Below are 12,783 nucleotides of genomic sequence, written 5' to 3'. Positions count from 1 at the left end.
TAGTTGTTTGGTTTTTTCCCAGTGAACAGAAGGTGGTGAGGGTGTAATACATCAAAGTAGTGCAGTGGTTGTGACTAAATCTCAAGCAGCTTGATTGAAGATGGAAATATGGGGAAGTTTTTGGTCTTTTTCCAGCCAGGTATGAGAAGGCATCAGCTTTACTCTAAGAAATAAAATATTTTGTCTTGAGTGCATAAGATGCATTCCTTGCAGGGTGTAGCAAATGCATGGATTTTTTGGTTTTGTTTATTTTTTAAAAGTGTGCATTAAGTGAGCTTTGCAGTCCATCTACTTTCATCTTCCTTAAACTTAGGTTATTGCAGGTGTGTTAGGGAATTTATCTGCTTTAGGAAATGGATGGTTTTTGTTTCTCTAGCAGCCAAGTAGCTGAGGCTGTCCAGCAGGGGATGCCATGGAAGCAGTAGTCAGACATGCTAGCAAGTCACCTGGATGTGGAGAAGCAGGTGGGGTGGTGATGGGCTGTACTGCAGGGCACAGAGCTCTGTTCCTTTTGCTGTTTGCTGTGCTGAATCTTAAGCATCTCAGGGTTGGCCCTGGGGCATGGGTGCTAATAAATACAGAAACTTTTCACAAAAGTCTGTAGCAGACCTTAATTCAGCTTTCCCGTCTTGCTCAGTCACTTAAGTGTCTTGGATCCCCCAGGCAGTCGCTGGTGCTTCTGTCAGAGCTTTTTTGTGAGGTTGGCCTCCAGCTGATGCTGGGAGAAGTGGAATCCAGACGTGCAAGCCTGGGGCGGGGTAGCAGTGTCATTAGCAGAGGTGTGCGTGGCAGACCTGCCTGCTGTGGCTGCACGGTGTTGTCCTGCTGGGATGTGATTCACAGCTGCTGTTTTCCCAGTGCTGCTGGAGGAGCGGATGCAGATTTGTGAAAAACAGTGCTACTTGTCTAAACTGGCCCTGATAGTCAGCTTGTTACATGGTGGGAATTTGTGTGGGCAGTGGGAAAGGGAGCAGTGGTATGGCCCTTGGAATGCATTGTCTGCATGCTTAAAATAAAGTGGAGAAATACTGAACTCTGAAATGTGTGTGTAGAAATGGAGTATTTTAGAAGTAGGGAGCTATTTCTGTTCTTGGTTTGGCAAATGCTGAGCTCTTGAGCTTGGGAGCAACATCTGTCAAATCTTCAGGGTGGAGCTGTGTCTCAGAGCCTTGTGTTCAAGGCTGAGGCTCGTGGGGTAAGCTTCACTGAGAATACTCATGCCCATGTTCATGCTCACGAAATTTACAGATGTACATGTAGGGAAAGGTGGATGTGTGTCTATGATTAGTGTTTGTTAACGCTGTCTTTATTGAGCTGCTTTCAGCCTCATCCTCTCATGCAGAGGTGCTTCAGCAATGGGCAGACAGAACTGTTGCCTCCTTCTCTGGTGGAACTTGTGACAAAACCTAAATGTTTCATCAGAACTTTCTCATAAGGCTTGAAAAAGGCATTTTAAGTTTCTGTTAAAGGTTACTCCCTCAACAATCACATGTTGTTTGGAATCTGATGAGAAATTCGGATGTTGGAGCTCTGTGCGTTTTTAAAGGTTTCGCCGTCAAAAACAGATGGAAAGCTGCACAGCTTCAAGAATTAATATTTTCTATGCAAAACTCAGGTGGTTTTTGTGTCTGCTTTTAGTCTGCCACTCCTGCAAGCGCCTGCAGTGCACCATCTGTGCTGACTGACAGCAGGCAGCGCCTCTGGAGGGAAGGACTGCCATCCTTGTGGGGAGGAGAGAGGTTCTGGGAATTGATGCAAGTGAACCTACCCCAGTAGGGTCCAGTGGACATACAGAGTTATGGATGTTGTGGCAGCACCAGGGAAATGGAGCAGCAGCATGGAAGAGGGGGCTCTGTGGCTCCAGAGCAGTCGTGGAAGGACACTTGAGAGCCTCAGTGCTGATGTGTGTTTCACACACCTTGAAGGTGGGAATCAAAACTGAGCTGCAGGGAACAGCTCTTGGCATGGGTTTGTCTGCAACTCTGGCAGAAAGGAGCAGACTCCAAATTCCTGGTAGAATAGCACATGGTTATATTGTTTGATGTAGGTTGAAAAAGGGCTTTTTTTGAGTCTTCCATACAAAAGGGGATGGGATATGAAGAGCTGTTTTTCTTGAGGTTGTGCTTTTTTTTTGTGGAGAAAAACTAGTTCTTTTTAGACTTTGTAATGTCCTTTGATTTTTGGACACTGATTTCTTTTGTGTTGGAGTACCACAGAAGCTATAGAGGTTAGAGTTGGAGGGGAAGGGAGGATGCTTGGGGTTTTTTTGTTTGGTTTGGTGGTTTTTTAAGATTTGGTTTTTTGCTTTATTTTTGGTGGGAGTCTTCATGGGTTTTTTTGTTTTGGTTTTGTGGGGTATTTTTCTCTTGTGGAAGAAAGATGCTTAAAACATTTAATAAAGTCATACTGTTCTCTGTCATTGCAGACTTGCAGTAAAGGTTTTATTAGTTTGTATTGCTGGGAGCCTGTTTCAAGGCATTTGTCCTTGAACTGGTCTTGTTCTGTATTTTGAGTAGATTCCTAGTCCATAAAATGGTTCTTTCCAGTCTGTTGGGCTTGCAGCTCCAGTACTTGGAAGGCTATGCAGTCCTGGGAGGTGTCACTTCTGGAGTGAGTTGGCTCAGGCTGCAGGTCAGCCTGATCTTGAAAATGTGTCTCTGCAACTAACAGGGAGCAAACATGCACAAGTGGCCCAGGCATCAAGTGATTGTCCCAGTAAGTTAGTGGAAGTGTTGAGTGAAGAAATTTATTCAGGACACAGATAAATGTACTGAAATAATCATTGGAGGGAGGAGTATCTGGAATGCCAAAGAGACAGACCTGGTATTTTAAAGGAAATTAGCATGTAGATGGGTAGCTTCTTCTTCCAAAATTGGGGAAGAAGAGGGTATGTGTGGGTAGATGGGTCACAGGGAGATAATTGCACTCGAACCTGTTTCTCTGGCTTTGTGGAGAGGCACACAAGGCTGTCTCCTTGACCAAGGTCGTGTGAGGCCGAGGGCCTGTCTTGGCAGTGGGTTTCAAATTAGAAATAACCTATCCTTTTGGTTGTTGTTGGGCTTTGTTAGCAACAGCTTTACACTCAACTTTATTAAGAACAGCTTTCCACAGAGAATGTAAAGCCAGTGTACAACTGTGCTGTGATAGAGGCAGTCAGGTTGGCCTTGGAACCCCTCTTAGGGCTCACACCTCCAAGGCTTCGTGTCCTCAAAAACTGTCCTCCTGAACCCAAGATCATACTGAGTTGTTGAGGAAGTTCCTAAATACCTGTCTGCATTGCATAGGCACATGAAAACAATTAGGATCTGTTGGTGTACACATCTATTGCTTCTTTAATTTCAGGTTTTGAAATGTACAGAAAAAACATGTGTAACTGAAAATATACTTTTGTATACTCATTAGCTTTATCAAAACTTTTATTTTTGAGGATTTGCTTGTCTGAATAGAGATGGATGTTAAAAACTCAGTCACCTCTCCAAAACATCCAAGTTTTAATGGATTTGTAAGGAACCATTTACAGTGTATAGCTGCCATTCCTGCTTCAACTTTTACAGATGTGGTTAGTGGCTGCTGTTTGTTACTGTAGAGGTAAAATCCCTCTGTGCCAGAATTTCTGTACTGTTTGTCTGAGATTTGAATACATAGTCAAGGGTTTCACTACTTGGAGAAACAACATTTGATGCTTTTGTGTGTTTCAAAAAAATCTGTATGATGTAAAAAAAGGTGTTGTCTATATATACACATAATGTGTAACAGTCTGAAAGATGGTAAAGTCGCTGGAAGATTTTTCAGCCTTATTTTGTTCTACCTGAATAAGCAAATAGGGTGCTTAGAATTCTGACAGCTCCACTGTTTCCTGGTTCGAGTTTCAGGAATGTAACATGATAAAGTGTAAATGGCATGTTGAGGCCTGTGAAATTACTCAAGGTTGACCTTAAATATACATAGAAAAAAAACCAAACACATGTGGCTGATGTAGAATTTCATTAAAAACAAACAAACAAAATAACTAGCCCAGAAAAAAGCACCAATCATTGCTGGCTAGCTGATAAGGTGATCCCAAAAGTGCATCGTTAAGGTGACACAAAGATAGTTCAAGTAAAGAAAGGTAAGAAAGATGTGTGAGCTTTTTAAAGAGTTTAATTGTGCTAAGTGTCTATTGGCTTATGTAACTATACATTCTTTAGAAAGGCTTCTTATGAGGCATTCCAGGGAAAAGTGCAATGTGGCTGTCCTTGGGAGGATTTAAACTTCGAGTGACTTTGGAGGAAATCCGACTGAAAGAGATGAAGCTCCTTGTTGTGTTGAGCCCGCCCCGGTGGGAGGGGAGAGAGAACAGGAAGGGGAGCAGTGAGGAAACCTGTGAGCTGGGGCAGGACAGGTCACCCAGCCTTGCCCAGGGTTGTACCCCTTGACTCTTGCAGGAAAGGGTTTTTATAGCGGCGCTATTCACTGATGGCAGACCATTCAAGGTCAGGGATCTGCTTCTTGCCAAACCAGGACCAGGTCTGCTTTTTCAGTCCCTCGGGTTCAACTGCTGGCTGATATCGCCACCTGATGGCAAGAGCAGCCTTAGGCTCGGCCTTTAGGGTTCTGCTGCTTTCCACTGATGGTTTCTACCTGGGCCTGTCTGCTTCGGCTACATCGGAACACTTGTCAGGGAGGCTTGAAAATACGGAGTTCTTTTTTGTCCTCCTGATAGGCAGAGAGAATTTCAAGGCTGTAAAACTGGCTTAAAAAGTCAAGAAGTGATTATTACCTTCTAATCATGAGTCTTTTGCTTTACCTGATTACTGCTTTATATTTTTGGTCAGATATTGGTGCTTAAAAACCAGGTAGTTTTATTGTGAGGATAGTACAAAAATTCTTCTGCTAATGAAGGTCTTGCACATCACTCTGGCAGAGCTCCAGGCTGGAGCCCTCTAGGATCATTTCAGTGCCAGCTGGAGTTGAGTGTTGAGAACTTGAACTGTTAAGAGTGGGTGTCCTGTGAATTTTTTAGGAAGGCCCTGTGTGAACTAGGATGAGGTTGTTGAATTAAACTTGTGGTAATTCTGCTTTGACAGCCTACCATCTCATTTGGCTAAATGAGAATTAGGTTAAAGAATAAATACTTAATCTTCAAGAGGAATTGATATAACTTAGCTTCTTGAGTGGCAGTGGTTATGTGCTTGTTTGCTCAAGAGCATGAGACTTGCATCAAATGAGGTGCACTGTACTTAAGCAACATGACTTGCAGATGCTACTGGGTACCATGAAATGTGTGCATTTCAAGTGGCTGCCTGATTATTGGAGTAGTTACTTGTTTTAATTTAGTTATTTGTGTCCTGGTGGTGTTCCCAAGCTCCTGCCCTAGTACAGAGTTCCTGTGGTGCTGCTTGGCTTTGGATCAGACAGCACTTCAGGAAAGCAGAGCTTGACATGGGCTCTGCTGTGAGGTGGGTCTCCTCTAAGTGTGGGAAAGCTGTGTGTGTGAGCCTTGAGGTGATGCCAGTGTGCCTCCTTGAGCAGCAGGCAGGACTAACAGGAGGCAGCTAAAACAGCCTGCTGGGTTTCACTTTGGTGTCCTGAGCACTGGGAAGTACTTCCTGTGTAGGTTGTTTCACTTGTGTATTTCCTGCCTCTGTGATTATTCTCTACCAGTGAAGAGCGAAAAAAAACCTCAAAAAACCCTTCTGGGAACGGGCTCGACTCTGTGGGGCCCAGTTCATGCTCTTGTTGGATAAGAATGTTTCCAGTGGGAGTGGTTTTAAGAAAATGCTTAATTCCAGTGCACACATTGAGTGTGATAAATAAAAATGCTTCTCTAGGGCTGGCTGCTTGTGCTGTCTGGGACTCCAGGGAGGCTGTTGAGGCTAGCCTAAAAAGTCACATCACTTCTTCAGTGTCTCTCAAGATTTTTGCTAAATATTTTTATGTATTAGAATGTGGATTTAGGGAATTAATGTACCTTGACTCGATTCAGGTTTTTGAATGATTAAGTACTGCAGGGTTGATGTCTCAAAACATCGTGGTTCTGTGCTTTATGAATTCATTTGAATGTGAAAGTGCTTTTCTAATGCTTTCATGTAATGTTGTAAGACAGTAGTGAGGCTTCAATGGTTTTGCTTTTGTCATGAGTATTTGATTTAAAAGAAATGGGTTGAGGTAACAAATATTTAACTTGGAAAGTGTTTGTTACTAGTCACTCAATGACCGATATAGTCTTTGTTGCTCATCCTTAGGATATAGTGATGTTGGGTAGATGTGTACAAGAAGCTCAAGCAGCTGCTTTTGTCACTTGTGTTCTCCAGGTGGCTTCTCCACGGTGTTCCTGGTGCGCACGCCCAGTGGGACGCGCTGCGCACTGAAGAGGATGTGTGTGAATAATGTGCCAGACCTCAACATCTGCAAGAGGGAAATCACCATCATGGTAAGACAGCCATTGCTTGGAACTGGAGAAAGTGTCAGTTTCTAGTGTACACTCAGCAAATGCCTCTCCAGTGTTTCTAGGCACCTTTTGCTTTTGGTGCTTGCTCCTGATTTTCCACCAGTACTTACAGAAACTAATGCTGGCTTTAGGGTTGCTGCATGATTAATTTCTCAATTATTTGAGTATGCATTTGATACCTCACGTGAATGTGTATATTCCGTTTGGTCAGTATGTCTGGTTCCCAAGTAAAAGGATTTTCTTCCAGTGCTGTAGTGGCAACTGAAAATTGCTCTTTGTTTTCTCAGTACTGAAGTGTAATATCCATTTTCTCTTTCAGAAAGAGTTATCTGGGCACAAGAACATAGTGAGTTATTTGGATTGTGCTGTAAACTCACTAAGTGATAACGTGTGGGAGGTGCTCATCCTCATGGAGTACTGTCGAGGTAAGGGTCATCACCTAGGTATACTGAGGATAAGGTTTGTACTATCACCTGTGATTTTGATTAAAACTGTTCCCTTGATGTAGGGGGTTAACATGTATGTGTCTCAGCTGGAATCCAAGTAGTTAGTTTTACTTTTCTGCTGGCATTGCTGCCTAGGCACTGGCCAAAATGTAAAAGTTTCGCAAAGCTTTGTAATTAGATATGGTTACAAACAGGGAAATTAATTCTCTATGTATGAAGTGCAGTTGTGCTGTTCTGCTGGTGTTGCTAAGCAACGGGTGTCTGGAATGTAACTCAGTAGGAAAGATTAGCAAATTTTCACCACTTTGCTCCCTCTGCTATTTTTGTTCTAGATGACAACATTGAAGAAGCTTCACCTGACAGGTGATTTCCTACAAATAGGTGTAGTAAAGTTCAGGTTGATAGTGCTGTCCAAAAAGATGTCAGCCGTGTGTTCCTGCTTGACAATGTAACTTTGTTTGAAACAATACCTAAGTCAGAGACTGGCTGTTCCTCTCAGTTCACATATGTAGGGTATATAAACTTGCCAATGAGTTTAACTTGTGAAGTTTGTCTAAAATCTAGGGAGACTGAGTGCAGACCTCCTAGTATGAGATGGTGGTTAACCCAAGTAATTGGTGATACTCTGCCCCAAGTGCTGCAGCACAAAGTAAATACTCCTGGAAAGAAGCCTCCCATGGTCTGTACTGCTTGACCAGTACTTTGAGCTGAGGTGTATGTGGGTTATATTTGCAGTATAAGCAGTGAGCCTTACAGTTTGTGCAATCTGTACCATAAGGAGCCAAAGACCATGTAGATTAATGTAGATTTTGGGGAATGGATTAAAGAGAACTTGAAAACTAATGGCCACATTTTTGGCCCTTTACCCTGCTTGTATGGATGAACTTCTGTACCATTCTGGGAGCTCAGTTCTGACTCACTGTTTGTAGTACTGTTTCCCTAATGGCCCTGGTAAATAACCCTGTGGATGTCAGCTGTCAGACAACTTGACAGTGGTAGGCTTCCCGTGCTGTAAGCATCCTTGTTTGACAGAATGCCCACCAAGGGCCTGCTGTCTCTGCAAGAATCCTTCTTCATCCCTGTGTGCAGCGAGCATTGTGGTAGGAAGAGCTTAGTGGTGTCTGGTACAATTACTGCAAGGAACAGGGAAGTATTGATTGCCAGTCTTAAAAGAAACCTATGAAAAGGGAAAGGGAGGTCTTCTTCCTTGGAGGATGAGTTCAGGGCTTTGTTTCCCTCCTTCCCTGCTTCCCCTTTCTTCCTCCTTTTTCTCCCAGAAAGACAGGGTGTTCAGAGAATGAATTCATGAACTCACTTGGCATTTGGGTTATGGATCCTAATGCAAGAGATAGTTTTTAGGTGACATATTGGTGTGATGCGTTCTTTTTTTGTGTTTGCCACTGTTGGTGTCAAACACATTTCAGCCTCAGGGACTGGATTGTTTTCATTTGTGCCAATAATTTTTCTCTTTAGGGTAATACAAGAGTGTATGGTTGGGAAACAAGGTTTATTTTGTTCAAATACAGTAACTGAGGAAAACTTTCTTGCATCATATTTGTGGACTTAATGCATATAACTCTACTTCTGTACCTGATAGGAATTGCTTGAAAGATATTTCTCCTGGTCTTTTAGCTGGGCAAGTTGTGAACCAGATGAACCAGCGTCTGCAGACAGGCTTCACGGAGCCAGAAGTAATGAGGATATTTTGTGACACCTGTGAAGCTGTTGCCCGGTTGCATCAGTGCAAAACACCTATAGTTCACCGGGATCTCAAGGTATGACCTTCACTGTAAGGAAATCCAGGCTAAAATCAGGGATCTGCTTGAAGAGGGTTGAGGATATGGGAGAGCTTTCTGTAAGACCAGTTTCTAGTTGGGAGCTTGCTGTTGGTGAAGCTATAAACAGACATTAACTATAGGACATCACCTATTGCCAAAACAAAGTTTAGCAGTTGATACTATTTTTCAAACTATGGAGGATTTTTGTAAAATGACGTGGTAGGTTGGCTGTTCTATTGAGCATTTGTGCAAGTGTGCTTCTCTTTGCTCATCAAAAGTGAGAAGTTGAATTTTCATAGTGTTCATTTACTTCATAGCAGCATTTACTTCCAGTTTGTGTGTGAGAACATGTAGTAACGCTTAACCTGGAAGTTCATGCTTTTATGTTAACCTACCTGTTGTGTGTTGGTTTTCTTTGAAGGTGGAGAATCTGTTGTTAAATGATAATGGGAACTACGTTCTCTGTGACTTTGGCAGTGCCACTAACAAGTACCTGAACCCTCAAAAAGATGGTGTTAATATGGTTGAAGAAGAAATAAAAAAGTACGTTCACTTTCAGGTGATCTGTCATAAGCAATGACTGTGCTGCCAGGAAACTCCATATATTATAATGTGGTGTGCATGTATCACTAATGAATTGAAATTAATAGCTGATCTTGAATTCATTTTGGCATAAATACAATAAAAGACTGCAAGTATTTGATAATATTTCCTCTGTTTATTGACAGATTGTTTTTCAAAACTGTGATTCTTAAAAATAAAGTTGTTAGCAAAAAGCATGCTGTTGTGAAAGTAAATTGTTCATAAATATAGGTCTGGCTCCTGGCCATTTTAGGAGTTGGATATTTTTCATTTGTGCTTTTTTAGTACTACTAAGCAAATACTTGCTAAGATACCAATAACTGATGTAAAGAAGCCCTGCAGTGCATTTATGCTGAGTCTCATTTGCAGAGTATGGTCTGTGTCCATTCTCCTGAGACTGATCAGAAAAATATTTCAACTTTTCTTAGACACACTTGTGAAAACATGTATTATTTTGATTTTGCCCTTCTGGCCTAACTGTGTCAGAGGGGTAAATACAGACTGCTTGTTTTCAAGTCATGAAGTGATTAGAGGCTTTTTCCATCTTCGAGGTATTTGAGCTACCAGCTGAGTTGTTTTGGGGTGTTACTGTTCTGAAGCCTGCATTCTGCGTTTTTCAGTGTGGGATAGGGAGGGCCCTTGTAGGACTCAGCATTTGTTCCCCTCAGGTGACTGGCTGTGTATGCACAGGCACTCTGGCAAAAGTCTGCTTTGGGGCGATAACGCTAAAAGCCAACTTAACCTGACCTAATGTTTATTTTTGTGTATGATAGTTCATACTGCTGCTCCAGATATTATTTGTGATGCTGCAATGCGCTAATGATGTGCATCATGTAAGACAATTCCAGGCACATGTTTGAAACTTTGTGCTTGGTGTGTGCATGGTGGATCAGGAAAACACCCTCTTGCCTGTGATGCTAGATTTTTAGCTATGTCCTCTCTATTTTATGTTTCTAGGTACACTACACTATCATACAGAGCTCCTGAGATGATCAATCTATATGGAGGAAAACCCATTACTACCAAGGCAGATATCTGGGTAAGCAAAAAATTGGATAGTATGATCTATGGGACTGGTAAAGGAAGGGGGAATTAAAACCAGTATTGACTGAAAAACTAATTACTGGAAAATGAAACACATTGGGCAGCTATAGAACACAGAACAGTTGAAGTGTCTTGGCTACTTAGATTTTTGTAAATAAAATGAATCCCATGTTTTTTGTTTTTTTTTTAACTTAAAGGAAGGGGGATGTGATTTAGAACATCTTCTCATATGTTGGCTCTGGTTTCTCCTTGATAGCCCCCAGTGAATTCTTATTGAAACCTGTTGCCAGCATGATCAAGAAAGGTATTTTTAGTAGTTGATGAGCAGACAAGGAATAAGATAGGAAATTTAGTGCAAAGAGTCATGATATGATGCTGAGAATGCAGCACTTGGTGTGCTCTGGTTTGTACTGGGTGTGCTGCAGGAATCAGAGCAAGAGCAAGTGTTGTTAGAGCAGCTTCAACCCATCAGCTGTCTTCCAAAGTGCAGCTCCCACACAGCATGTGAACATCTCTGTGGCCAGGGGCAGCATTGTTAGTGCTGCCTTGTGGTAGCAAGGGCTTGTTCTCATCCCCTGATAGGGCTTGTGTTTCTTTTACAGGCACTGGGCTGCTTGCTGTATAAGCTGTGCTTCTTTTCCCTTCCCTTTGGAGAAAGTCAGGTGGCCATTTGCGACGGGAGCTTCACTATCCCAGATGGCTCACGGTACTCGCACAGTGTGCACTGCTTGATCAGTAAGTACACAGGCACTGCAGCCGCCCCTCCAGCTCACCAAGCCAGCAAAGCACAGCTCTGAGCTGCTGCTCAGCACCTCTGCTGTCAAACCCTGCCACCTCCAGCTGTGCCTCTCAACTCCCCAAGAGCCCTTGAAGCTCAAGGGAACCCTTTGGTTTCTCTGGGACTCAGGGATGATTTTTTTTCTCTTTAGGTGTTGATAAATCCCAGAGGAATAGGGGGAATGCCAAGACTGCTTCTCTTTATTGTTTAGCTCTGTTTATTAATATTATTTATCCTTAAGTGTGTGTTTTCTGTGGAATGTCAGACTTTTCTGTCCAAGTTGTGCAGTTGTGCTTAGATAAATTTGAAGTGCTGCTTTAGCATAGCAACATCAGTGTGCTGAGATTAATTGCACTGGGGACAATTTTAATAGTAGTTGCATGGTTTATACTAGAACAAAAATCTGGGAAGTTTTGTGCAACCCCAAGTGTCAGATTTGAGCTCTCGCAACAGTTTGGAAGCACTAAGTGTGTTAAGGAAAATTTTGGACATGAAGCAGTTCTGAGGCTTGTGATTCATCCGTTACCCAGACACGGATGTGGGAACGAACATTTACAGTAATCATCAGTATTGTCCTTGTTTTCAGCTTAGAGTAGGCTCCCTTGAAAGAGATGGACAGCATATGAAAAATTCAAAAGGTTTGAATAGGAGCTCTTATAACCCTAAGCTATGGATGCGTTGACCACACAGGTTATGCTTTTATGTAATAAGCAATACCAAATCCAAACCACTTTTTTGAGTACACATTCATAATTGAGAAACAGCAGTAATGACAGTAAGCACTTGCCTTCTGCCAGTACTGACAAAATGAGATGAGTTTTCAAAGGACTTAAGTAGCTTTCTCTGTCGCTGTGTTACTTTTTTTTAAGAGAAGTACGGGTTTTAATCCTTTCTCCTAGGTATGAATGCAATTTTTTTAATTCAATGAATGACTGTGCCAAGATGAGCGGTACTGACATGGAATGTATCTGGGTGAGGCAGAATGTCCTTATGTAAGCTTCCCTTCTTTCCATGTGGAGTGGAAGTCATAAAAAGCTGCACTTGGTCATAAAAGGTATTTCAGGGACTGTGGCTTCATCTGAGCTTTTACAAGGCAGTGACTGGGGAGGAAGAAGCTCCTCATGCCCCACCCCATGAGTTAAACATTTCAGAATCCAGTGGCAGGAGTCACTTCAGTGAGTGTTCTGATTCCATGTCATGGTGCTGCAGCTGAGTGCTGGAATCTGTTATTTTGTAAAATCTCTTAAAAATTAAATTTGCAGTGAACTATACAGGACAGAAATAATAACTTTGTATAAAATTCTAGGATCTGTCTGATACTATTTTTCAACCTATGGAGGAGTTTTGTAAAATGACATGGTAGGTTGGCTGTTCTACTGTGCAAGTGTGCTTCTCTTTGCTCATCAAAAGTGAGAAGTTGAATTTTCATAGTGTTCATTTGCTTCATAGCAGAATATATTTTTAGAGGCCTAAGTTTTTTAGAAAGTGTATTTCACTGTTTATGTTTTCTGGTTATCTAGGCAAGATTGCTGGATTATATATACTGTGTTATATTTGATTTCTTGGGAAAGCAACAAACCTTTTAATTTGGGAAGCAAGTGTTTAAGAGGGAACATAAGGAATTTTGTCTTGTCAGGGAAAGGTCCTTTTATTCATGAAACAGTATTTTTTTTATATGCAGAATTGTTCATAGTCAATGAAACCTACAGAGAAAAGCCTGATGTA

At 42.0% G+C, this 12,783-nt stretch overlaps 1 protein-coding gene across 4 annotated transcripts in view; it reads left to right on the top strand.

Annotated features, from left to right (window-relative positions):
* The window catches only part of BMP2K (BMP2 inducible kinase), a 49,116-nt gene that overhangs the window by 12,059 nt on the left and 24,274 nt on the right, over window positions 1-12,783 (top strand). For 3 of the 4 annotated variants that reach the window (XR_009274656.1, XM_058803558.1, XM_058803557.1), the window contains exons 2-7: window positions 6,294-6,412; window positions 6,750-6,855; window positions 8,509-8,651; window positions 9,076-9,197; window positions 10,194-10,275; window positions 10,883-11,015. Coding sequence is in view for 3 of the 4 variants with exons in the window: in XM_058803558.1 (XP_058659541.1) it covers window positions 6,294-6,412; window positions 6,750-6,855; window positions 8,509-8,651; window positions 9,076-9,197; window positions 10,194-10,275; window positions 10,883-11,015 (705 nt within the window). In the remaining variant the exon portion in view is untranslated. Of the gene's footprint in view, window positions 1-6,293; window positions 6,413-6,749; window positions 6,856-8,473; window positions 8,652-9,075; window positions 9,198-10,193; window positions 10,276-10,882; window positions 11,016-12,783 lie in introns of those variants that run through there. The other variant, XM_058803559.1, reaches the window with a different exon arrangement.

The sequence above is a fragment of the Ammospiza caudacuta genome, chromosome 4, assembly GCF_027887145.1.
Source record: "Ammospiza caudacuta isolate bAmmCau1 chromosome 4, bAmmCau1.pri, whole genome shotgun sequence".
NCBI lineage: Eukaryota > Metazoa > Chordata > Aves > Passeriformes > Passerellidae > Ammospiza > Ammospiza caudacuta.
This window is presented reverse-complemented; position numbering and strand designations above follow the sequence as displayed.